At 37.9% G+C, this 27,669-nt stretch overlaps 2 protein-coding genes across 7 annotated transcripts in view; one reads left to right on the top strand and one right to left on the bottom strand.

Moving 5' to 3' along the window:
* The window catches only part of LOC307140158 (uncharacterized protein), a 338,069-nt gene extending 328,284 nt beyond the window's left edge, over positions 1-9,785 (top strand). The window contains exons 3-9 of the mRNA XM_079839418.1: positions 6,990-7,073; positions 7,661-7,734; positions 7,925-7,964; positions 8,048-8,131; positions 8,282-8,487; positions 8,655-8,814; positions 8,905-9,785. Of these exons, the coding sequence (XP_079695544.1) occupies positions 7,016-7,073; positions 7,661-7,734; positions 7,925-7,964; positions 8,048-8,131; positions 8,282-8,457 (432 nt within the window). The 5' untranslated portion in view covers positions 6,990-7,015 and the 3' untranslated portion in view covers positions 8,458-8,487; positions 8,655-8,814; positions 8,905-9,785. The remainder of the gene's footprint in view (positions 1-6,989; positions 7,074-7,660; positions 7,735-7,924; positions 7,965-8,047; positions 8,132-8,281; positions 8,488-8,654; positions 8,815-8,904) is intronic.
* mid2 (midline 2) overlaps positions 1-27,669 on the bottom strand; it is a 218,015-nt gene that overhangs the window by 111,590 nt on the left and 78,756 nt on the right. For 2 of the 6 annotated variants that reach the window (XM_079839413.1, XM_079839417.1), the window contains exon 1: positions 5,401-5,503. The gene's annotated coding sequence lies outside the window, so the exon portion shown is untranslated. Of the gene's footprint in view, positions 1-5,400; positions 5,579-27,025; positions 27,119-27,669 lie in introns of those variants that run through there. The other 4 variants (XM_079839415.1, XM_079839414.1, XM_079839416.1 and 1 more) reach the window with 4 other exon arrangements.

Raw genomic sequence — 27,669 nt, 5'->3', positions numbered from 1 at the left:
TTTTCCTATTTGTAGTGGAGATGAGTGGTACCCGGTGGGGTCTTCTGCTGTTGTAGCCCATCCGCCTCTAGGTTGTGCGTGTTGTGGCTTCACAAATGCTTTGCTGCATATCTCGGTTGTAACGGGTGGTTATTTCAGTCAAAGTTGCTCTTCTATCAGCTTGAATCAGTCGGCCCATTCTCCTCTGACCTCTAGCATCAACAAGGCGTTTTCGCCCACAGGACTGCCGCATACGGGATGTTTTTCCCTTTTCACACCATTCTTTGTAAACCCTAGAAATGGTTGTGCGTGAAAATCCCATTAACTGAGCAGATTGTGAAATACTCAGACCGGCCCGTCTGGCACCAACAACCATGCCACGCTCAAAATTGCTTAAAATCACCTTTCTTTCCCATTCTGACATTCTGTTTGGAGTTCAGGAGATTGTCTTGACCAGGACCACAGCCATAAATGCATTGAAGCAACTGCCATGTGATTGGTTGATTAGATAATTGCATTAATGAGAAATTGAACAGGTATCCTTTAGGTGAGTGTATTTTTTAGATATAATAATCAACACTCAAATAACACATTGTGTGCAAACATGTAAACTTCACATCGTTTTTGTATTAACTTCTAAATCTAATTATAAAATTATGTTTTAACTCCAATTCGTTGTTGAAATATAATCATTTATACACAGTGGCTGTCATTTTCATGACAGATTTATTTAAACATACATTAAATAATCAAGACATCACTAACAGGTTCAGTAGAATATAGTGAATATATAGTGCATATATTTAGTGAAAGAGTTCATTTCTCTAGTGACCTAACCAGCTGGACTCTGAGTGACTGCCTGAGGTAATGCTACGTGTTTACAAGCTGTTTTATAGATGTCTTTCCAACGTTGAAACACTGATTGGGCGATTTCACAACTTATGATACGTTTCAGTAAATTGTAATGTATTCTCAACATACCATCAGCTGTTGATTCATGTTTATCATTTCTTAAGAGATGATCGTGTTCACTTAAGTGCCGTGCTGCCATTTGAACTGACGCGCCGATACACGATCAGTCACGTCAAAACTGAATTTATCGTATGAATTTCGTGATAAAATGGTGTTAATATGTTCATGTGGGAACTCGAGGTTTAAGTATGTTCCACGCGTAAAACAAGCCGACTACTGTACCGAAACGGTTCGGTACAAATACGTGTACCGCTACACCCCTAATTAATACTAATAACAATACATAAATACTAGGGCTATCGATTTAATGTGTTAGTTATGGAAAAAAATTGGCATGTTAAAATGATTAACGCATTTAACTCGCCCGTGAGTAAATGATGACAGAATTTTCATTTTTGGGTAAACTACCCCTTTAATACCTATTTAAAATTAAACTCATGTCTCATGACATATTTATGCAATTGTAATTGCACTGGACATGCATTCATGCCACCTCTAAGCAGCTTCTAAAAACATCATGGCTGTAGACTAAAATTTTATGTGTAATAATTATATTATGTTAAAACAAATACAATATTTAAATTTGACGCTTTTCTCATTTAACACAATAATGACTTACAATAATATTTTAGGGGTAATGTCTGAGCCAAACTTGATGTGTGATTAATGTGCAATAGTGCTGTCAATCGATAATTTTTTTTTTACTAAATCACATTTTTTTCTGTAATTAATCGCAATTAATTACACCTAACATTAAAGCTTTTAATATATTTTAAGATTGTAATAATTTCACAAGCAATCCCCAAAAAACAACATAAAGACAGTATATTTTAAATATTTGAGATGAATTCTTATTAAAGCTACAAAAGTTCAGTCAAGAGCAGTGAGTGATTTTCTCTTTGTCTTTTGTTCTTTGATTAACATAAATGACAGACATCACAGCTGCGGGTTTATTAGGCTGCTGTCACTTTAAGAAGATCTGGATCTGGCATATGCGATGTCACTGTTTAACACTGTTTAACTAAATTAAAACTGTGCTTACGAGGATACTCGACAAATTGGACATTTTGACATACTTTTTTTTGTGTTTTTGTCGGTTCAAGCGTGAAAGAGAACTCAACACGGCCGTGCGCTGTTTGAAGCAGCATTCTATGCGCATGAGTCATGTGCCTGTGTCGGTCACACATTCACAAACTTTTAAAGATTTCGAATGGTCTCATAAATTAAATCATTTCATATATCGAACTACACTACTTGCTCTGTATGTTGGTTTTTGAATGTATTCAGCGAAAACTAAAAAGGGAAAGGGGAAAAAAAAGATGCTGTCCAGGCAATTTTGTGCAACACATTTTGATCTCCTCACAATTCAATTCAACCTTCAAGCAAAGCAGGTGAAATATGATTTATTTTGCCATGTAGAATCAGCAGCAGCTGAATAGCAGCACAGGAAGCTCTGTGTATCTGGCCACAATGAATGCAACAGATAATTTCACCATCAGTGACAAATAATGGGGTGAAAGATGAAGGAGCATATCTACAGTACTGGACAGAAGGGTTGCATGTACAGTAGACTAAAAATACCCCCCTAACTGTTATCAACAGGAAGGGTGCGAGCTCTGAACGTTGTGAAAAAAGTTATTGTTTCTGTTTACTGTGGTTATAACAGAGTTCTTCATGGAATGCTGACAACAATTCAAACGTATAAAAAAAAAACACAGCCACACCTGTCTGGTGCCAACGAAGTGAGGTTAAACTGCCTAAACATTCCTGATTAGGAATTGCAATGCATTTTACGCATACTCTGTAAAAAATGTTATGATCAATAACATATATTTTTTACATTACTTTAACTCATCAAAATAAGTTAAGCAATTTTTAAACCATCTTTTATAAGTTATACAAGATTTAATTCAATTTTCAATTTAATGTAATTTAAGTTGAGATGACTTATTCAGCCAAGTTGATTGTACATCATTTAAGGCAGCATTTTTTTTACAGTGTAGTAATGCAGACTATGATTATGATTAGGGTTGTGTGATATATGTATAAGAATTTTTTTTAGCAAATACATTTTATTCAGCAAGGAGGCATTAAACTGATCCAAAGTGACAGTATGCCTATATTTTGAACGTTCTATTCAAAGGATACTAAAAAAACTACATCACAATTTCCACAACAAATATTAATTAGCTCAACGGTATTCAACCTTAATGATAAGAAACGTTTCTTGAGCCGCAAATCAGCATATTAGAATGATTTCAGAAGGATCATGTGACACTGAAGACTGGAGAAATGATGATGAAAATTCAGCTTTGCCATCACAATAATAAATTACATCTTAAAATATATACAAATATTTTAAATGATAATATTTCACAATATTACTGTTTTAACTAGATTTTTTTAATCAAATACATGCATCCTTGGTGAGCATAAGAGTCTTCTTTCAAAAAAATATCTATAAAAAAACTAAATGGTCAAGGATGGCTCCTCAAAATAAAAAACGAACACCCTTTTTAATTGAATACAGGTCTGAGTATTGATTGATCTTTGTCCATGTCAGACCCAAGTCAAATTACGGTCTCATTTTGTTAACCTTGCACACTGCTACGCTATACACACAGCAAAACAAATGAATCAATTAAAACAACAGTCCTCCCAGCTGAAATGGAGTTCAATTAACTTTTTTTTATAGCAGGCACAATTACAATTATAGAATTAAATAAATGACAAAATGGACATTTGTGGTTGCCCTTTCAACACACAATAGTCCATCATACCTTTGTTCATGTCCTAGACACAAAAACAATGGCAGGGCACAACTGAAACAGTTCAACCCATTAAGCCTTCTGTTACCCAAAACCTCATAACATCTCATTACGCTCTTATTCATGTGTAATTCAGCTGAGAGGACGTGTCATGTGTCACAGGAGCGTAAAAATGAGGTGCTTTCAAAACAAGTGTATGCTCACGCTTTCAGTTTGTTTTGCTCAGAGAGCCGCAGTGGAATAAAAGTCATGTTTTTTTAAGGGCTAAACGTCCATATTTTAGCTGGCAGTCTGTACTAAAGAACATGAAGGGACTGACAGCCATGGTGTACATGCCACCAAACATTACTTTTATGTATTCTGGTCATAAATGTTAAATGGTTTAGCATTGTAAGCTATGTAAGCCAACAGTGGTGCTCTTTCATCAAAGACGCAAATCAGATCAATCTGCCACATAATCTTTTAAAACTGACAGCTGCTAAATGACATTTTAATGACCTTCAGCTCTGGGTCTGCCTACAGGGTGTTCTGCATGCCAGAGGAACAAACAAACCCACATATACCTGCTTTTTGTTAAAAAGACTTTGACAGCCTTTGATAAAAGCTTGACAAAAGAACCAAACTTATTATATTGTAAAAAGGAGTGTAAACAGTCACTTACAAATCCAAAACAGCTGAGGTATGAAAACAATTGAACTGGGATTCTGTGATCAAAACTGACCCAAACCGCTGTTGATGGATTAATGCTCTGATTTGAACAAGTGGCACGAGTTTCCAACAATCAAAAACCTTAGTGAGTAATGCTAATAATAAATAAATTTTTTTTTGAAAAAAACTACAAAACTATAAATTCCTTAAATGTTCCTAAAAAGTACAAAAAAGTAAGAAATGGGATGCACATTACATGTAGCACTTGTTTAAAAAAGTTTTATTTTTTATTATTATACTGTCATTTATTTTAAATTGTTTTACAGTACATGTTGTGGCCCCTTTTAAAAATGTAATATATATCCAAAGGAGTTGGAAAAAATAAAGAAATAATACAAAACATATTAAATTTAAAGATAATTGTAATATAGCCTATACGTGAAAGAAAATATTACTTAAAAGCTACTGTATTACTGTCCTTTCTCTCATTATCTATGCTGAGTTTCTCAAGGATATTTATGTTTTGACGCAATGGTAACGATATGCGCAAATTCACATTATGAGAGTAGGCTGTATAACATTAATCATCCCTTTATTCCTGTCTAGGCAAGGATACAAGAGAACAGCACTGCTGATCGCTACTAAAGTGAAAATACAGTTAGTCAGCATCACCGAACAGACTTTTATCCAGACAACGTCGAAATAAAGCGCAACAGCGAACTGGCAGGTTAAGAAGTAAAACACACCGACTCTAGTGCGCTTTCTCAATATCAAGCGAGCCCACTACCTAGAGAGCATTTTGAAGCGCCTACGATGCCCCAAAAACAGTCTAGGTAAGCAGCTCACTGGGTTTTGCAACACAGCCCTGGTTCACAGAATTATTCAAACTTCTCCGCTGCTGGTTTACTTCAGGATGCATTCAACTAGGCTATCTTCAATCTGACAGTTGAACTGTACCCCAAAAGAACGAGTTTAAATCCTGTCCAAAGCGCAACTAACTACAGCACAGCGAGATACATGACCACATACTCACATACCAGCTTTAAATGTCGAACATTCTTTTCTTCTGTCATCTTGAAAGAAACCAAAGGGGCAAACAAAAGGAATCTGGATATCAGAAACAAGTGTTACGGGTCTCTCCGCGACGCAGTATGTCTCGAGAACGCAACTTTAGAGAAATGAGTGCAGCGAGAGCGCAGACAGACAATCGCAGGAAACCGGGCTCCTCCCACCGGCTACACACGCGCAGAGTCTCCCGAATGATGGCTATGAGCGCCTATGGTCTCTTTCCAGCCAGGTTCTCGTTATTGGCAGGGTCATTAATCACCAGACGGCACTCCTGCGTCTCTATACGGTTAGCAATATCAACCATAAAAGGAATTATGTGTGTTATGGTCGGCTGTGGACCGGTAACCCAGATAGCAAAAAATATCGGCACGGCTTCTTTTTGCCGCCGGCCCTAAGCTGTCGGCTATAGGTGCGTCCCGCTGGCGGTGATGAAACGTTTGCCGCCGAATACGTCACTCCCATTTCTTGCGAGATGCCGCGGCCGACTAGCCGGCGGGCCGCCGGCTTCATTTTCTCTGGCGGTTGCCTCCGCCTAATGGACCGCGGCCGGCTGGCGGCAAGCCGCTGTGAAATACAAGGATTTCTACTCTCAAATTCGACCAACCACGTTGGCTATGTTTGGCTTGTTGGGAAATAGAGTGGAACTGACAGCATTTTAACTAGTTCTCACATTTGAAGCGATTATAAAATCATAATAGCCTATATGTGAATTATATCAAATATTAGTTTTTTTTGCTCCAAAGCCATTAGGGTTTATAACAGATTCTTGACTCTTGATTCCATGATAAGGTTAGGTTTAGGAAATTACATTTAAATTTTCACTTGATTATTTGCATGTCGAGTGTGTTTAAACAGTGTTGGTCAATTTGACCCATAATGGATGTAATACTTTTTTTTTTTTTTTTAGCATAATAGGAGGGTTAAGAAAGTTTGAAAGTTCATTTTAGGATAACACTTATTTTTGTATTGCCCTTTTTTCTATTTCTTTTTGGACTGACTTTAAAATAGACATGACAAAAAATTAGAACTAACTTCATGACATTTTACTTTGTTTTCAAAACCCATATTTTTCTGAAAAACAAAAATATATTATTAATTATTTAGGAAAAATTCTACATTCATAAGACAAGAATAACTCAAAAGAAGCCCTCTAATATTACCTCTTATAAAGCTGATTTTTACAATATTTGAAACCCTCTCAAACATGAGGTCGCAAAACAAAAAGCTTACAAAAACAGAAACCTGAAAGCTTTTCAATTTCATGTGACTGCCTTAATATTATAAAGTATTTTCTATCTCAGAATTCTTATTTTTATTATTTATTTTATATACAGTGTTACATTTGTTGTTATTCTTTGTTCTACATATTCGGAACTGTACCACAATGCTTTATTATTTTTATTTTTCTCTCATTGTACTTTTTGTATTGTACTTGTCTATACATGTACTAATTTAAATAAAAATAAAATAAAAAAAAAACAGAGAAGTACCTCCACCGGCCGAGAGGGGCAGTATACCTAAAAAAGACGGAAGACAAACCGGTAAAACATACAGATTTACCATCAGCGGCCGCTCATCACATGGTTTTAGTATTTGAAGAGAGGAGATCAGAAAATATCCTCGACTACGAGCGTTTAAGTAAGTACATGTTTCCTTTTTGTGTCACACAATATTATGTTCATTTTTGATGTATATACCGGTAGGTTGTTTTAATTAGTTTGTTCAGACACGCACGCTGATATAGTGCACAATACACAGTTTTAGCTAACACGTGCTGTTTCGCCTTTTTTACACACTGAGTTCAAGCATGTGCTACATGTTAAAATGTATCTAGCTACTGTAGGTAAGTTAGCCAAAGCTTTACATCTAGAAAGACTTAAGTTTAACTTTTGGTGTTTTCTAACAAAACAGAATGATGTATATAGGTTATTTAAATTATTTTGTTAGTCCGAACAAGCATGCTGCTAGGTCAGTTTTAGCAAGTGTTAGCTAGCATGTGCTGTGTTGCTACTGTTCTTCTAGCATTTAAGGTCATTTATGAGTTATTTCTCTGAACTGCTGTACTTATTATGTTTGAGGACAATGCAGTTTACTTGATTCACTACACTGAATGAATACATTTTACTGTTCCACATTTGGCTGACCAGTTTTTCCCCCCACAGCATAGCTACTGTATATTCTGTATTTAACGTTAACAATGCGGTTTTGTTCACATTTTCTTGCAGATACCTTGACCAGAGCACAATCGGTTATCTTCATCCAAGAGACCTATTGTTGGACAATCGTTTCGGCTTTCAAGGTAAATAAATTGTTAGTCACAATGTCTAGTTACTGGGCTATAAGGAGAAGAATATTGAAAGGAGTTGAGATGGACAAACAGGAAATTGCAGATGTTGGAAACTTTAACAGTATGGAAAATTGTGCCTGTAGTTGTTGTTTTATATATATATATATAATTAAAATAAAATATTTTTTATGTAGATTTCCAGAATGAGAACCAAGCCCTGAGGGAAAGCAATGCACGAGCAGGTGAGAACATGCACTCTTTCTTAAATTTTACTTTTTTGACTGTGATGTAGGTCCAAAATTACCAAATGCCTTTCATTTTGTAGCTTCGGATGACAGCGGCTCACTTCATGAGCAGGTGAAGCAAGTTGGGACAATGTTGACGACGTTTGCTCGTACTGGGCAATCAGGTACAACTTGCAAACAACACCTGTGGTTGTTGGTTTAATTCCCACTGGGGCCACCTGTACATGTAGTAGACCTAGTTGTAAATGTCATAGTTTAGTAGTTGAGGGACCAGGACTGACTGCTTTATTCTTTTATTCTGTGAACCCCTGTAGGTGCAGATCAGACCCTAATGCTGCGACGTCTTGGAGAGTTTGGCGATGTTGTGCGTAGCATGGACAACAAAATGGACACTATGCTGCAACATTTCAGTGCCAATGTGTCTTTTGGAGAGTTATCCCTGCCAGGGGGTCTGTTACTCCCCCTAGACAACCCATTTGGCGTTGCTTGACAACAGTTTGAGGCAGGATAAAGAGCTCCAGTAAGTGTGCTGATTTTGTTTATAATGCTGTAGGGTAATCTAAAAAGTAAAATTTAAGATTGTACACTGCATATTCTACAGTCTGAATCACAGCCTGTCACATTTTTATATTTATGTATGAGAAGCTTCAGAGATATGTAATTTGTAACACTTTTTTGTATTTTCAGCTTCGGTTTTTGGCAATCAAATGTGGGAGGGACCTAAAGACAACCGTGTGGCGAATACTTTAGAGTATCTTCTCTAATCACCTTTCCATTAATACAACCTGGACTGGTGTAGGGGATAAAGCATGTTTTAGAGACATGTTCCTGAAGACCATTGTTCAAAGTAATATATATATAAATTTGTTATATATTTAAGTAGATGTGTGTGGCCTTATGACATTCACATGGAATGACAGATCTGTATTTTCTACAGGAGCCATCCGGAAGAACCCGGCAACCCAGGATGCCACTGATGAGGCGGTCCAGGTTAGCGCTATGCGTTACCTGAAAGGAGCATCTGATCGTGAAGGTGGAAAAAGACGCCGCACAGCTGAGAGGGACCCACAGCCGACCTCTTACACCTAGGCTGACTACTGACACCTGGAACCCTTTCTTTATCCTGCAGTCAGTAACATCAAGACCCCTAAAGAAGCCAGAAGTTTCAGGCTACACTCACCCAATCCACACTGTTCACTGTGGAAATTACTTTTTTTTTATTCCCTGTGACCCTGCCTTGAAGGCAGCTCCTTGGATAGATATGGGATGGCGAGGTTGTTTGTCCTTTATATAGGCGCACAAGAAATCACTGAAGATAAGCCAATTTGCGCTGCCTCATTCTGGAGGTCGGGGAAAACCGGAGAACCCATAGTCAGGCTTGTTATAATGTTCTGTTCTACTACTGTTCTATTCTTCTCCAGAGCTTTACTCTAAATTATTACCATTTATGCTATTGTTAGAAATGGCTTGTTAAATGTGATGTTATACCTCGATTTATTTGGTATCCTGCACATTCTTTGGTACCAAATATCCTCATTATTTGATATAATATTTAATGGTAATTCTTTTCATCCCAGAGCTGACCTATTTGTTATTAACAAATATTGTAAGTGTTATAATTTGCTTGTAAGGCTGTTTTTTTTTTTTTTTTTAAACCAAAATTTAATTGGAAACATGCAGGTTCTTTAGTAAAAATGTTTTTTGTTATTTATAGGCCTATTTAAGCTTATTTATTGTCTGTTATATTTAATTTATATTATCTTGTATCATTGACAGTTAATGTACTTTGAAATGTGGAATAAAAATGCCAAATGGGAATTTATCTGGTTTGTTCAATTATTATCCATCATAAACTGCATGTTACAAATATATGAATAATAAATATATATATTATTTATTACACAATAAGCGGAGGCAGATCGTTCGAAAAAAGCGTTTGCCTCCGCCGGGCCGCCTTCTGGTATAAAGGCGGCGGAACGGCGGTTTGCCTGCGGGCCGGCGGCGGTACGAAGGCGGTAGGAAGCCGGCTGCCGCTTTTAAAAAGCGGCTGCCGCCGGCGGTGCGCCGTCAAACGTGTTTGCGATTACGCAATTCTGACGCTTCTACAGCCGCCGGATCACCGCCGGTGGTCCGCCGACTCATTGCTATCTGGGAAGGAGCAGCCGTGACCTATTTGTTACACCTATCGTATAACTGTGCCTAAAACCGTTGAGAGATGATATAATATAATATGTTCTTCATGAGAATCCCACAGAGATGTATGGTAAACAGAATTACTCATGGACAGCGATATGAGAGCAAATACAATGATGATAAAGAGGGTCATTTGCGTGTCTCAGTTAGGGGTTTACAACAAACCGGAGACTGGGGCTAGTTGGCTTGGCATTATGTGCTCTTTTTTCTCTCCAGTGAATTATATTACTTCTATATAAGCACATACTTTTAAGCCTCGTCTTCAAAAAAAAAAAGCTTTTGCACAGTGATATGATAAAAGATCATTGAACACACATTTATATTTTGTGGGTTGTCACAATGGGATTAGACAAGCAGAACAATGAAACATCAAAGATGTAAAAAATAACTCAAACCATTTTTTGGCCAGCAAAAACTAATACTAATCAATACATTCTAACTTTATATAATTTACACTGTAATATAGTAAAATACATAATGAATAACATGCGTGATAACTTTGCCCCTGACGTGCCCCAAGCTATAGCAAAACCATTATCATATACTGTACATCAAGTTCTGGTTAGTTCTGGTTCTCAAATTTGATTCGCGAGCTCCTCTGTATGACAAGACGGACTGATTACACTTTAAAAAGCTATACAATCCCAAACAAATTACTTCATTGCGTCACAAGAATGTATTAAACACACAACCAGCAGTTGGAGTCTATTAGCAACATCCTGATATTCAGCTAAGCAATGTGAACCTAATTTCCTTTTTTTCTTGGAACCCCCCCCGCTAAGGGCATCCCACTGAGATAAGGCCATGCTGTCCTACCTCTCAACTAGTGTCTGGACTCGGGAGTGTTATGTATGACCACTCAAAACAACAACAATTTCAAAACAAACAATTGCTAATTGATTCCTGGGTTGTTGGTCCAGAAATACAGTGCAGATACAGTATCAGGGCACTGCTGACAAAACGATTGACACTTGCACTTACAACAGAGTTCAGGGCACTTGCTTCTAACTGCCAAGTATGATTGATCTTGCAGTGGAGGTTCAGTGAGAGCCATAAGTGCAAAGCAAACAAGACTTTTCAATACTGTATATAGCGATTTCTTTGAATGATATTATTACGACGTGTTTTATTGATATCATATTCTACACATTGCGTAGGTATCTATGAATTTGTATTTTAATCCTAGAATATTGTAGGTAAAATGAATAGTACCCCAAAGTTTTTCTTAAAATTTCTTACTTTTTAAGCTATGTCACACAGCCTGGCTCTAGGCGATTTGTGCAGAACTATAGATTTTTCATGTGTGGGTGATTGGGGGAATCTGTCCAAAATTGTACAAAAAAATTGATTTGTTGTCTTCTGTTAAAATTACTTCTACTGTCATTCGACCGAACTCAGCGTGCGCTATGTAATGAAGGACGTTAAGTTTGCAGGACTTCAAAGAACAGCTTCTGATTCACAAAATGCGCTGTACAACGCAGAGATTAAGTGTGATTTGCCTTGCTTTGTCATTGCTTATATAGTATACTTTAAATTAATTTGTTTCTATATGCTACAACATACGAGGAAGACTGAATAGATGCAGGAATTATAGTCCTAATATTCTTAATATAGGCTATTGTTAATATTCTGGAATATCAATTCAAAATGCGTTAATAATATATGTTCTCGCTTCCATAATTCGAAAGAATAACCAAATATGATGACATTGCAGCAATTAATACAGTAAAAGCTAGAGTAAAGTTTTATTATACGAACAGTTATTTTTATTTGGCAGAAAAAATAAATGGTGCCCCCTCAAAAATACTACGTGCATGACACCCCTGTTAGCTAAACAACTAAATGTGAATTCCATACTGAATTTTCTATAGATTTCCTCTTTGCAACTGCTGAAAAAAGGCTTTATGCCAGGGGTGCCCAATCCTGTTCCTGGAGATGTACCTTCCTGCAAATTTCAGCTCCAACCTTAATCGAATACACCTGAACCAGTTAATTAAGATCCTCAGAAGTACTTGATAATTACAGGCAGGTGTGTTGGAGCAGGTGTGGAACTGAACTTTGCAGGAAGGTAGCTCTTCATGAATAGGATTTGGCACCCTTGCTTTAGGATTTAAAGGCCCACTGAAGCGCCTTGAAATATAGGCTGCATCCGAAAACTGGAAAATGCTGCCGTCGGAAGACACATTTCAAGGTTTGAAGGCATAAAGGCATGTCCAAATCCAATGTTAGCGTCACTTCCTGTCTCCTGAGATACCTTCACCAGATCGATTTTTGAAGGCAGCATAGATGTATCCTTCCCTGCTTTTGATATCCCACAATCGTGTATGTTCCATTCGGTGACAGTTGAGCTAGAATAAGAAAGATGGCGTTTGAAAGTTGCAGTTGCTGCTGGTCAGTTTGTGTGTAAATGTATGTTTTTGACCAACGTTTTCCATTTTTGATGTCATTTCTAGCGAGAAATTAATATTGTAGTACTGCCTCAGAAGTCTGTCCGAAATCCGTTTCGTGAGGTACCTTCTTGAGCTTACGCTGCCTTATAAGTCATTGCCTGATAAGGCAGCGAGGCAACAAGTCAGCTGCCTCGGTTTTCTGATGCAACAGTAATTTCCACTGAAACAGGAAGACAAACGGGTCATATCAATCAGCTCCCTCCCTTTTTTTAAATAGCCAATAGCGTTTAGCTTAAATCATAGCTCTGCCAGAGCCGTGAGGCTTGGTAAAGCTGCTGTTGCCCTAATGGAAAGCATACACTGAATCGTTTCCTATCCCTATATAGTGCACTATGTGCCATTCCCCGTGTTGAAACACTGTGTGAACAAGTCACTGATATTTATAATGTAGGGGGCGGGACGCTTTAGATTCTAGAGAGCATTTGATTGGACAGAAAATCTGACGAGAAGCTGAAGTGCAGAGTGATGTCATCAAAATCATTGAGCCATAATGGTGAAAGTGAGAGACTGTAATATTTGAATGCTCATATCTTCTAAATGTGAATGTTGTCATTGTTTTGGAGCACACTAGCTTATAGTCTCACTTGCTACCAAGAGGTCAAAGTTTGGCTAGTCTCACGTAGCCAGAACTTCTGACTGACGGCAGAGGGTCTGAACTCAATAGCAGCTTTGATTGGCCAGGACCGCCAAAGAGGATGTCTGACAGACATGTAAAGCAACCAATCAGTTTGTTTTGTTTAGAGTTATGTTCAGGGGCATGAAAACGTAAAGCATGAAAGTCAATGTTCCCACAATAACAGAATGGCGTGCCATTCATTCAAGAAAGTTGTGCTGCTGTGAACTTCACATACTTTTGAAATTCCGGCATTTAGTTGATCCTGATAAGCACTCAATGTCACAGTTGTAAACACGACAGCTTTCTTCTTCAACAAGCTTTATTTCCACGTGGACCATTAAAGAATGCAACAAATCCTGGAGAATTCAACCAATCAGACGACGACTTTGAAATTCTTGTTTCCAATTTTGCGTGCCATATGCATCAGACGTAAAAGGGGTGGTAAACCACGATTTCACTATTCTAACTTTAGCTAGCGTGTAATGTTGCTGCTTGAGCTTAAACAACATCTGCAAAGTTACAACGTTCAAAGTTTAAAGCAAAGGGAGATATTTGCTTTTAAAGAAATCAGTTTCTAAGAACTACAGCAAACGGCCAGAAGGCGACTACACACATTCCTCCAGGGTTGGTGACATCAACAGGCTCAATATTTACATAAACCCCTCCTCCGAGAATATTAAATAAGGGGGGATGAGGCCATTTTGTATTGCGGCGCTGTTGTGGTATAGTTAGGCTGGAGTGTTGTTGCCGCGATGCCAAGGAAACGCTGTTATTTTCATCCGGATTGCAGGTCTGGGGTACTTGCTCTGTTCAGCCTTCCTTGGGACGGGGGTGCGTTGCAGAGCGTTTATCATACAGCATGTTATATGCACGTGTGTTTGAGACGGGGAACAGGCGCGCGCGGGGCTCCATGCAGCACATCTCACGGAGGAAAACATCCACCGTCTTCGCGATTTCAATGCCGGATTTGCACAACGTCAGCTGCGTGAAAAAAAACACTGCCGGTGCGTGGATGCACGACGCGCGCGCTGCACATTTCACGGAGGACAACTTCCACAAACTTCGCGAGTTCAATACAGGATATGCACAACGGCTTGTCCTGAAAGCTGGATTTACAAACAGAAGCTGTTTACGGGCCACAACCTGTAAGTCTGATTTATATTTCATCGATGTGTTTTCCTGTAATAGGTTGTAGCAAGGAAGTAAACAGATGACAGCGCTGTTCTGCAAACCAGTCTGTTAAATGCTCATTCATACTTAACGTTATCCGACGAACACCTAACGTTACAAACACTAACGTTAAAATCTCAACAGCGAACCTGGCATTAGTGTAAATGATTCTTTGATTAGAGCTTTTATGTATTGTTTATCTACAGGCATGCTAAACATGGTTCTGTGTGTGATTTGGCTAACTTACTAGTAAAAGCCAGTGCTTAGTGTTCGTTTCGGGTTAGTTCTTGCGACAGATATTTGGCTATAATCGTTCTAAAAATACAAAAGTTAAAGTGCCATTCAGTAGCGATTATAGATCCGCAGTCTTTACTCTTGAGGACTGAACAGGTTCTGCTCGATCATCTTCACTCAAATGTAGGGTTGCCACCTTTGGTGTGACAAAATAAGGGACACCCATTCACGCTACCTTTAGAAGCACAGATGTGCCTGTCACCGCTGTTGCTTTAAATCAGTCAGTCTGAGCAACTGAAATGCTTCTCACAAAGTGTGCAGTTGGCCTGAGGTTCATCATGAGTTACTGGACAGACCCATTGATACCTTTTTGATATTCAGCTCTATATCTGGAGATTGTCTTGCGTTTAAACGGTGGACGCACGCGACGCGAGCTCGACATGTTTTTTAAAAAACGCGCAAGTTTACAGGCACACTGCACAGCGCATGTTCTCGAGACTCCGCCGCTATGACAACAAAGCCGCTAAAACGCAATCACGCACAAATGAGCTCCTGTACTACTTTTTGTGAAATTGATTTGTTTATATTTGCTATCAGTATTCTCCACACTGCAAAATCCTTGTATGTTTATTGAACTATGTGTGACCTATGTAAAATACGGAACAAATCGCGTCCCGTTTTGGTTTGATACGGAACGCGTAATTTTGCTTGTAAATACGGGACGATTCCGTATTTTACGGGACGGGTGGCAACCCTACTCAAATGTTCTGGGTCTGATTCGGGCTCATATGGTTTTATTGACGCCGTTGTTTCTAATACTGACCAAAGCACAGCCTCCGGTAAAGGTAGGGGCGTGACGTTTCCGACAAACGTGCACTGCGGTTAGCGAATCACAACACACTGGGCCAGCTAACCAATCAGAGCCCATCTCGTATTTTTGAGGGACTGGCTTCATTCAACCCGGAAAGCATCAGACCGTTTTACAAGGAGGGACAGAGCAGTGTAGAATAAAGGTCAAATATATGAAAAATAAGGCAATTTTTTTTAAAACGAAGCATGAACACATGTTACAGTGCACCCCACAAACACAGTCAAGCCTTCAAAAGAATGTGTTTTACCACCCCTTTAAGCCAACGGTCCATATGTGTGACATGTCCGAAATCGCATACTCTCTTGAGTAGGTTATTTTGAATAATTACTTCACGACTACTAAAAAAGTATGTTCTATATAGTATGAGTGTGTGGTATGAATGTAATCTGGACGTACTACATTCGCCATGTTGTCATTATCATGTGACCTTGCAGCACCAGTTACGTTGCTTCACTGTCATTCATAAATCCTCTCCCGTGGCCTCATGGGATAGTAAAGTGTCCATGGTACCTGCACTTCACTAGTACTGTGAATACTTTATCGCCTAGTACTATATAGTAGGAAAGTATGCGATTTCGGAGCATACAGTCAGCACACAGTTACCACCTGTTAATAAATGCCATATCTGCACTACTCTGAGGGCATGTTTTCCATTTCCATTTTTTTTTGCAAGCTTGATTATATAATTATCTTATGAAAACATGATCAAGCGATGTAGCATCACAAACTGAGGTAGTACAGTTTGTTCTTGCCACCTAAAGTGAGTGTATTCCCAGCCAATATGCAAACTGACTGTGGTTTAGTCAACAGAGCAGCCCAGTGAGGCCTGATATAAAATGCTTGTGGTCATGTAGATGAAGAAAGACAACACTGTGTTTCCTGAACGCCTGCTGCCACATGACACACCCATCACAAGAGGAAAACCTGTCAGACTTGTAAAGCTTATTCTACTCTGAGGGGAGATGATACGTCCGAAGACATTACAGTAACAAAAAAGCAGTGTCTGCGGTCATCTGACGAAACACAAAGACACTTTCTGCAAGAGCTTCCTCGAGAGGCTTTCAAGTCTAAACCCTCAGTGGTCTGGATGAGGACGGGGGGAGGGGGTGATTATAATGTGGAGAATAAATCAATTTGTATTTTGCTGGAGTGTGGTAATTTCTGAGAGGATGCGCTCTCAAAAACAGGCTTTTTCATTTCATGATAAATTCATTCAATCTACTCAAACAGGCTAGTGCCGCCTGCATGCCGTGAACACTTCTGAGACATCCCTGCCGTTCATTTTTTTTTACATTTTATTTCAGAGGGTGAAATATTACAAGCTGCTGATCAACGGTTTGAGAAGCATTGGTGAAAGAATGAGGGTAAAACTCTAGCTGACAGGAAGCACAATGACATGAAGGCAGCTTACATAACAGATCATCATCAACACATCAGCGTGAAGATCCAGGGGAAATGCATCACCGCCCCTTTTTTACTCAGTCTGTTGACTATCTGAGGTGGGCGACACACTGCGTGACAAGCTGCCTCCACACGCCCTCGTGCGTCGGAAACACAGGAGATGGATCAGAGCGGCTTTCAAGTAAGATATGTTAATGAAACTTTCAAACACATTCAACGGATGGATGCTCCAAAATATTTAAATTGGAGGCAGGGTTAGGTGACAATGAGCCAATCAAAAGCAAGCCTCTGAGAAGATACAACAACAAAGAAACAATACAAAGTAAAAAGCATTTGATTGCAGCAGAAATAGCAAGTGGTTGAAGTTCACAGGAAGCCGTGGAGCTAAAGTCAGACGGGCTGCACAGTTCTGGTTGGTTTATAAACCTCCACTGACTTTCATCTGAGTTTGGGCTGAACCACAACATGTGCACAAAACCACTAACAGAACTTTCCCACTGTTCTCAAAGCTCATCTGTTCCTGTTTTAGAATAGTTTGACCATGTCTCTGATTAGCACTGTGTAGCTATACTCAAGTTGGTTTCTTGAACAACCAATGGGTGCTGCCATGATCCCCCTATTTCTGTTTGCCAGATTTATGTTTCTGTTCATTGCACAAGCTACACACCACTGGAGCCATTTGAAAGCTGTCTAAAATTAAAATGTAATGTAGAAATTAAACTCAGCAAAAAAGAAAAAAAAGAAGAAAAAAATAAATGCCCCTTTTTCCAGTGTATTTTAAAGATAATTTTGTAAAAAATCTTCACAAATCATCATTGGAAATAGTTTAAACAATATTTTTTAAAGCTTATGTAATGAACCATAAACAATTATTGCATATGCACCTGTGGAAAAGACCTTAAAAGGCCCGTTCACACCAAGAACAATAACTATAAAGATAACGATAAAGATATAGTTTAAAGCTACAAGCAGCGATGAAAGGACCCTCGCACCCATGCAACCGCCACCCGGTGGCTTTAGGAAAACAGAGCACGGTGGGCAATTATGCATTTAAGTGTATAAAATTAGGAGGACTACATAAGTCATTTGTATTTCCCACACTTCCTGCTACCAGCTGGTGGTGCTATGACAAAATTTTGGCATGTAGATGTCTTCAGGCCAGGACTCTAATAAAACATGTAAAGTCTGAGGCAGATTGGACATTGTATGCTTGAGTTACAACAACTTCTTGTTTCATGGCGAAACATCAAACTTTGTGAGGCCGCCAAGGACACGCCCTGCAGGGAAAACTCAAGATCTTCACAATTTAACTTCACCAAGGCCTTTAGATTAGACTGACCAAACATGATGTTGATCTGATTAAATCTCTAGGAGGAGTTTGTTAAAGTACAACGTCTTGAAATGGCAAAAACTGCAAACATTTTGCAGAGAAAATTACAAATATTTAACTTCCTGTTGGTTTTCAGATTTTGCTCCCGGTGACTTTTTTGTAGGTATTGGGCTGTTACATGTGTGTACAGAATTTCATACTTGTGCGTGAAACGCAGCGCAAATGGTGCTTAATTGAAATTTTGTAGGTGCCGCTATCGAGCCATTTTGCCGCACCTAATCCTGAAACCCATATCAGACGTACATTTTAACCACTTCTGACACGTGTGCAAAGTTTCATAAGTTTTTGAGTATGTTTAGGCCCTCAAAAATGCGATTCATTTCAGAGAAGAAGAATGATAGACCGAGCCATTCCAATAGGGTCCTCACACCATCGGTGCTCGGGCCCTAACAATCGTTCTCAGTATTAAAGAATAGCAGAGTTCACACCACAGCTATAACGATAACGACAGAGAAATGTTATCAATGTAATCACTTTCAGAACAAATTATTTGCAGCTGATGAACAATAAAAACATTGACAGCCAATCAGAATCCATCCTGCTGTAACAAGCTTGAGCATTTAAAGCACCAGACAAGCACACGCATTGACTAAAAGATATTGTCCTCTGGTGTGTTATCTAGTTTTTGGTGTGAACGGGCCTTAAGACACAAAGGTGGACAGTTAAGGTCACCATAGTGTTTACCATAGTGAATTATTATTTCTGCTCCACTGCAACTGTAACGGATCCACTGGAGGCAAGTTGAAGACCCAAGTGCAGTTTATTCCAAACAAAACATAAAGCTTAACATAAATCAAAACATAAAACAAAGACTTGTCTTGACACAAAGACTTAGCAAAACGAGACATAAACAGACTTGCCTTACAACAGGTTACAACCACAATAACAGACAAGGACACATGGCAAACATGAGGGCTAAATACACTGAGACTAATGACAAGACAAGTGACACCCGTGAACAGTGATTAAACAATGAACCAATGACATGACACAACACAACACATGAGGGCATGGGAATCACATGACAATGAAACATGACAAAACCAGGAAGTGCATGACAAGACTGTGAACATGACACACTAAAACATAACCAAGAACATGATAAACTTAAAACATGAACACTGAACAATGAACATGAACCAACACCAGAACACCCCGTGACAGCAACATTCTGTTATGTCAAGGACTATATACTATAAGCATGACATATTCAGTAATGAATTTGCTTAAAAACAGCATTAAAGACACACTATGTAGTTTTTCGCCGCTAGAGGTCACCTATTCAAAACAAACGCGTAGCTTGGTAAACCCCAAAATTGAGCGCGGAATCTTGGGAGTCAAAGTTTTTCCTGTGTTTTATCATATAAGATACATTTGAGTGTGTTGAAAATGATGTTATAATGTTACTGATGTTATTGCGTTTGCTCTATGAGACACTTTTTGCACACTGCAATAAGCTAGATCGATTTTAGAACATCATATTAATAAATGCTGGATGGCTTTGTGTTGCTAAATGGCATGCAATTAATTTTAAAACATATTGTATGATGGAGAAAATTAATGTACAATAATTTATTTTCTGTCCATTAATGTCTTCATACAGTTGTTCCCTTGTCTAATAAACATATATTAAAGTGTCTTTGGTGTTTCCATGGAAATCGAGGAATCGAGGAAATCACAACACGGGTATGATGTCATTGATAGGCGACGCACGCACATGGTCTGTGTCCTGGTTAAAATAGCTTATTTCTCTGGATTTAAACATTGTTTTAGAGGTTTTTGAATAATTGAATCCAAAAATCTTACATATTGTGCCTTTAAAATATGCTATTATTATTATTATGTGTATTAATCTATTGATTTAAATAAAATGCACAATATAGCACACATCAAGTACCATATTGTTATATTAAGTATAATATACACTTCAGTTCTACATATATGTGTATTTATTTACAAGTACAGCGCATACTGTACTTGACACAATGTTAAGTGCTTGTCTTGTAAAAAAAAAAAGCTGTTATATTTTCTGCACCGCAGCTTAGTCAGACTGTATTTCATTGAAACTCCTACAACACTGTAGAGAGAGAGATGGCAATACACCCACTTTGATTTTTCTTCCAACTAAGCATGTGTATGCAAAAAAAACACACACAAAAAAAACCACTTTAACTAATGGACATTGTGAATGTAAAACACTCTGACCAGAAAATGACAACATCCTTGTAAAATTCATAGTCTGGGGAAAATGTGGATAAAGAAATAGTTAAGCATAAATGCAGCACAAAACAGATTCCATGTAAGTATCTTTCTATATTCTATATTTTTAAACAATAGCTTAGCTGACGTCTTGGCCAGGGTGCAGAACTAGAGAAGACATGTTATATTATGACTGTTGTTTTTCTTGCTACTTTCAGTCGAACAAAGACGTTTTGTTTCTGATAGAAATGCGGAGCTCTAATACACAGACTCCATCACTATCATACACAGATGCTTTCACACTGACTAACCAAATTAAACTTCCACAAATGTCAGTTGTACCCTCCCCCCGTCCCTAGAGGGATTCTTCAGCCTGCATAACCTCATTCACATACTTGTGACTCACACCCTATAACTTTAACATTTGCACTGTCTGTATGTATTCTATATTCTTAGGAAACAAAATAAATTATCAATAAATCAAATGTAACCATGCAACTACTCATTACATGACGATGTTTAAAATCTAACAAGTCATATTTAAATGATGCAAAAGCTTACTGAAAATTTAAGATGACGAATGCAAGGATAGAAAAAATGTCTAGCCAAAGTTTATTTCCTATTTTTCCCTTGAAATAAATTAGCAAGTTGCAATAGAGCCACAAATGTCACAATGTGTAAGATGTTAAAGCGTGAGTAGACCCCCTGTTGGGGATCCTACTGAGATAAAGGCCATGCTGCTCTACCACTGGGCTCTCAACTCATGTCTGGAGTGTTATATGGTAATCCTCAAAAAAAAAACAAAATATGCATGCTGCTTATATCTATATCTATACATCTACATACATACATACATACATTATATTTTAATCTCTCTACACTATATTGCCAAAAGTATTGGGACAACTCTCCAAATCATTGAATTCAGGTGTTCCAATCACTTCCATGGTCATAGATATACTGTAAAATCAAGCACCTAGACATGCAGACGCTTCTACAAACATTTGTGAAAGAATGGGTCGCTCTCAGGAGCTCAGTGAATTCAAGCGTGGTACCGTGATAGGTTGCCACCTGTGCAATAAGTCCATTCGTGAAATTTCCTCGCTACTAAATATTCCACAGTCAACTGTTGGTGGTATTATAACAAATATGGTAGCAATTGGGAACAACAGCAACTCAGCCACAAAGTGGTAGGCCACGTGAAATCACAGAGCGGGGTCAGCGAATGCTGAGGCGCACAGTGCGCAGAAGTCGGCAACTTTCTGCAGAGTCAATAGCTACAGACCTCCAAACTTCGTGTGGCCTTCAGATTCGCTCAAGAACAGTGTGTAGAGAGCGAGTCTCTGGAGTGGTTTGGCTTCTGTGTTTGGCAATCCGATGGACGAGTCTGGGTTTGGTGTTTGCCAGGAGAACGGTACTTGCCTGACTGCATTGTGCCAAGTATAAAGTTTGGTGGAGGGGCGATTATGGTGTGGAGTTGTTTTTCAGGGGTTAAGCTTGGCCCCTTATTTCCAGTGAAAGGAACTCTTGATGCTTCAGCATACCAAGACATTTTGGAGAATTTCATGCTCCCAACTTTGTGGGAACAATAGCTGCAAAGGGTGGGCCAACTCCATATTTCTATCTAATGTTCAAAAGTGGTTAGTAAGATTTTTTTTCTCAAGAAATTAAGACTTATTCAGCAAGGATGGATTAAATAATTCAAAAGTAAACAGTAAAGTAAGACAGTAAAGCCTTTTATAGTGTTGTAAAATATTTCCATTTCAAGTAAATGCTGTTCTTTTGAACTTTCAATTTATCAAAGCAAGAAAGATGTATCACGGCTTCCACAAAAATATTAAACTCTTTTCAACAGTGTTGTAAATTCCTTAAATTGCCAATTCTTAATAATGCTTCCAAGACTATATAACTTTACCTGGGTGATGTATTCATGAGCTGAATTTTCAACAGCAACGTTCAATATATCACAGCAGACCATGGAGCCCTCCTTATTGCTCATCCCTGAATAAACTCATATTAAGTTCTGAGTACAATGAGATTGGAGGCATAGCATTTCCTGAATCGACCATACGGATGAAAAGAGGACCTTAATTAAAAGTGGGTAATAGCACTATTGCATTTGCTTTAAAAGTAATTTACAATAGCAGTAAAACAAATAATCCAGCCTATAAAGCAGCAGGAACACTACTAATGATTATCAAATAAAATAATTAGCTATATACAGCTTGTGTCTGTCACTAGTGTCACATTCATTAGTGATTGCTGAGGGAGTGAATTGATCTGAAGACTTGCTAAGCTTCCAATTAATTTAGACGTACACCCTTAGACATTTACGAAAAAGAAATTACAGCCAAAGACAAACGCAGGGCCAGTAAAAGACTGTATCGTTTAGAGCCCAGTGCAATGGTCTGCATGAGCAGCTCCACATGTGGCCTTGAACTAAGTGTCTGTCGTTAGCTGTCAGAAAGAATAGGATCACAAGAGGCTTTAAATGGCGCAACAAGTCGTGGTAAGGGCTATCTCGGTGCTGGCTGTTAGAGAGCAGATGATTGCAGAAGGCAGTTATTTGTTTTATGGGGATGGAAAAGCTTGCTTGATTTCATGGCCTGTACAGCCCTGTGGAAAGCAATGGGAAATAAAATGTAATTCAAGTTGTAAAATAAGTAATAACTAGTCCACTTCACCATGTGTTACATTCCCCTCACACACAAATCCAGGTGATCTCAGAGCCTGTAAAAACAAGTTGGCAGTATGTGCCTCACACTGTGTGTACAGACATGACAGCCTTTGTGTTGGCTGTGTCCGAAAGATGAAAAATGCTGCCTCAGCAGCCAGGATATGGACAGCAACAAGGCAAATCTGAATCCAAAGGTTGCATCCTTTCTACTGAGATACCTTCATCTGATCGATTTTTGAATGCAGCATAGATGTATCCTTCCACTATTCTGTGACAGTTGATGTAAAAAATAAAATGGTGACTGAGAGATGTGGTTGGTGGTCAGTTTGTGTGTAGATGAATGGATCAACTTTATAATAAGTATGCAGTAATAAAGTACTTACAAATCTTCTGCAAGCTATTAATTCATAGTTTATATATTGTAGTCTCCGCATTGTTAATATATTAATAGGCAAATAGTGAGCTCTTCATACATTGTCACTGTAATTAACAAAAATATTATTGTTTAATTAGCTCATAAAGAACTAGATAAGGTTTTATGCTTTGTTTATAACTTAACTATATAAGAGGTGCACAGTATTTTAAACCAGTAGTAAAGTAGTTATTACTGGCTATTAGGAAGAAAATGTCATTAAGTAAGTTATAGGACATTAAATTTAAGTGTGTTTACACACACGCACACACGCTAAACATTTACACAAACAAATATAGTCAAACATAACTGCTTTTTAAACATCAAAAATTAAATAACAATGCTGTCAATATGTTTTGTGTCTATGTAAATATACTGTAAGTAAATGTATGTGTGGTAAATACAAACACTCATGAGATAAAATACATCTGTTAGGTTTAGATTTAGGATACAAATCATAAAAACCGTATCTTAACTCTTTACATATGAATTAAACAATAATAATTTCTAAATTACATTGAGAATGAATTAATAACTTATATATGCTGTTAATATATTAATAATGTAGAGACTACAATATATAAACTATGAATTTACTATGGACTAATAGTTTGCAAATTACTTGTGAGTACTTTATTACTATATACTTATTATAAAGTGTTACCGATGAGGGTTTTTTACTTTTTCCAGTTTTGATGTCATTGCTAGCTTGGATTAATGAAAGGTACTGTATGTAAGTTTTTGACTGTGCTAAAGCATAAAAATACCATAATATGTTTGCAGATATTTAGGAAACTTGCCGAGTTCACATACTCGTTTCTCTGAAAAGCAATGCTATAGCCAGTTATTTTACTTTGAAATGTGCGTCCCGTGATGGAATGTCTGTTTTTGTTTTGGTCTGTGCGATACCGCACACTGCCAATTCACCCAATAGTATTTCGACACCACAGGTTATCAGTTGGCGGAAAACACCACGTATTGCTGCAATGGAGGCCAGCAAACAAACTGGGTCAGAGATTGCAGATTCTACCCGACCTAAAAAGCCTCGGAATCCATCTAAAAATCTCTAGGAACGGAAGTGATTAAAATGTGATATGAGCTCATCAACCTGCAGTGTGTGTTTCCTCGCCTTCCATTGTCAATTGTGCTCGTTCCTGTTGTGTGTCCTCAAACTGGCAACCCGCATATGACTGTCGAGTCTGAGGAGGAGGGGGCAGGGCAAACAATATTTTGAATTTGGACTGCAGTACCCATTTCAACCACTAGGCACTAGTCATTTTTACGTACAGCAGCTTTAAACATTTTCTCATCAATGCTTGCACTGTTTTGTTGTAGATCATTAGACGGTTATGTTGCCTCAGAAGTCTGTCCGAAATCATTTTCATAAGACCTCCGTCTGTGAAGTCATTGCCTGTTTGGGCAGTGAGGTAAAAAGTCAGCTGCTTAAGTTTTCGGACAAAGCCATTGTCTACCTTGCTGTGTCATCAGAAAGTTTAATAACCACCAATCAGCGGTGACGTCAAGGCTAGATTATATGCTTCAACCACACTATGAATCCAACTCTAAACAATGAATTGCTGTTTTAGATTAGCAACACAATGTTACACATGATTTTAGCTTCACAGCAACTGCTTATATTGTACATATAGGCCTATATTAGGCACGGGCATCTTCGTTCCTATAGAGGGCCACTGTTTTGCAGAGTTTAGCTCCATCCCTGATAAAAACTCACCTGCCTGCATCTTTCTGGTATTCCTGAAGACATTGATTAGCTTGATCAGGTGTGTTTGATTCGGTTAATTCCCAGTTTCAGAGCCTAGTCCCAGACTAAAATTCATGTTTGAGCTGTCCTAACAGAAAGCAACTTGCACTGACATACTGTATCTTAAAATATGTCAGTGCCATTGTTTTGTCTCAAGATGTACACCAGTAATGTTTTTTTTTTCTAAGGCATGTACAAAAAACTGAGGCCTAACCCTGGCTTAATCTAAACTCTGTCTGTGAAACCAGGCCTTAATGTCTTCTATTTGAGTACATTTTAAAATGTAATTTTTTATTCCTGTGATGGCAAAGCTGAATTTTGACCCTTCAGAAATCATTCTAATATGCTGATTTGGTGCTCAGGAAATAGAACAATAGAATGATATAGAGCACTAGACAGCCAGACAAATAGAATATAGATGGATGTGTTGAATTATCAATGTTGAAAACAGATGTGCTGCTTAACATTTTTGTTGAAACAGCGTTAAAAATGTTCAGGGTTTTTTGATGAATAAAGTTCAGAACAACATAATTTATTTAAATCATTTGCTAACATTAATATGTGGTTTTGATTTTGTGTTTTTTTAAACATATTAGTGTAGGTTTTTTTTTTTACAGGTTTTACATAGTACACATTGTGCTGTGACAACAGGAAGTGTAATTCTTTAAAAGTTTACCAAAATGTCTTTGGTCTTTGTCTTCATGAAAATTGATCAGAACAAAATACTGCTTACCAGCTTTAAAATAATTTCAATAGCAATTAATTTTTGTCAAATCTTCTATTTTGTTATGCAAAATATTCCAGTTGTTTTTGTTCCTTGAGCTGTTTCTAATCCCTGAACTGGAAAAATCACAAACTGGCTTTATATGTAATGATCAAAGGTTATATAACAAATAGCAATCCACTCACACATACTATCAGCGTGTGTGTGTGTGTGTGGGGGGGGGGGGGGGGTCTTTTGCTTCAAACAGAAGGTCCAAAACAGCTGAAATGATTATGATTGTACCATTGCATAATCAGCATTCACATCAAACATGTGAGATGTAAGTGTGGCCAGTCTTTTTATAATGTGATTTCGAAGTGCTTTGTTTAGCCGGAATAAGTTTATGAATCACTAATCAATTATAAACAAAGCACGACTTTCCAATTTTAAAATTCTCCTGTTTGTCTAGACTAGGTTAATTGGTCATGGCTGCTTTTAGTTTTAGAGGAACTATTTACCGCATTAAAAATGCATCATGGTTATTTATGAATAGACAAGCCTTGGTTATTTAGGATTAAACTCTCTTTAAACATATTAGTGTATCTTATCTTCTTAAGGCCAAATCAATACAGAACTGATCTCATGCACCTCTGCTTTCATTGTAAACCGCCAGACCTCACACAAGTCATTAGGAGGCATAATGCAGTCTCACCATGCTGTGAATGGAAATAGCCAGTGAGGGAATTGCTGCTGGTGAGGCATGTGAGATGAATTCTCACGCGTGGACCATTTAAAATGACAGATCATTAACAGAGCAAACCAGAGCGGCTTCAAAGTAATTCGGCAGGCAGACCCTTGGCCTACTGATGACCTCGACACACAAATCAGTATCCCTCGCAGGCATGAATCAACTCGATGCAGTCTGGGTGAGTTAGATGGTAATTCTGGATTTATTGGTTAAGTGGGGTGTTTAAACTTACTTGCGTTTGTAATTCAGTCAAGACAGCAGGGTCTGATATGAATCAGAACTGGTATACAAGGTTCAGTCAAATCTCATTCCGTACCCTCCTCCTACATTAAAGAGAAGATCAGAGATAAACCCAGGATAAGGTTAAAACAAATTTACCTGTGCAGAGCAAACAAGTATCATCTCACAATACACACTAACCTTTCAAAAGATTGGCGTCAGTATGATTTTTTGGTAACATTTTACAATAAGGCCTTGTTTGTTAACATTAGTTGTAACAGAGGCATTACGAGGAAGTAACAGAGAAAACACTCTGATCTGTTACAAGTTAATGCATATTAGTTGACATGAACTAACTATGAGCAATGTATAATTACAGCATTTATTAACCACTGTCAATATTATTTAATAAAAATACAATTGTTCATTGTTTGTGTTAGTTCACAGTGTATTCTACTACGGAAGCTTGTTTCTGCGACATGATAAAAAATAATAAATGTAATTATGACTTTCTCAGAATTGCATGATATAAACTCGCAATTGCGAGTTATAAAGTCAAAATTGTGAGATATAAACGCACAATTGTTAGAAAAAAGTCAGAATTGTGAGATATAAAAAATTCTGAGATAAAAACATACATTTCTGACTTATTCAATT

Source organism: Gobio gobio (assembly GCF_949357685.1).
Source record: "Gobio gobio genome assembly, chromosome: 16".
NCBI lineage: Eukaryota > Metazoa > Chordata > Actinopteri > Cypriniformes > Gobionidae > Gobio > Gobio gobio.
The sequence above is the reverse complement of the archived record's forward strand: the minus strand, read 5'-3'. Positions and strand labels throughout refer to the sequence as shown.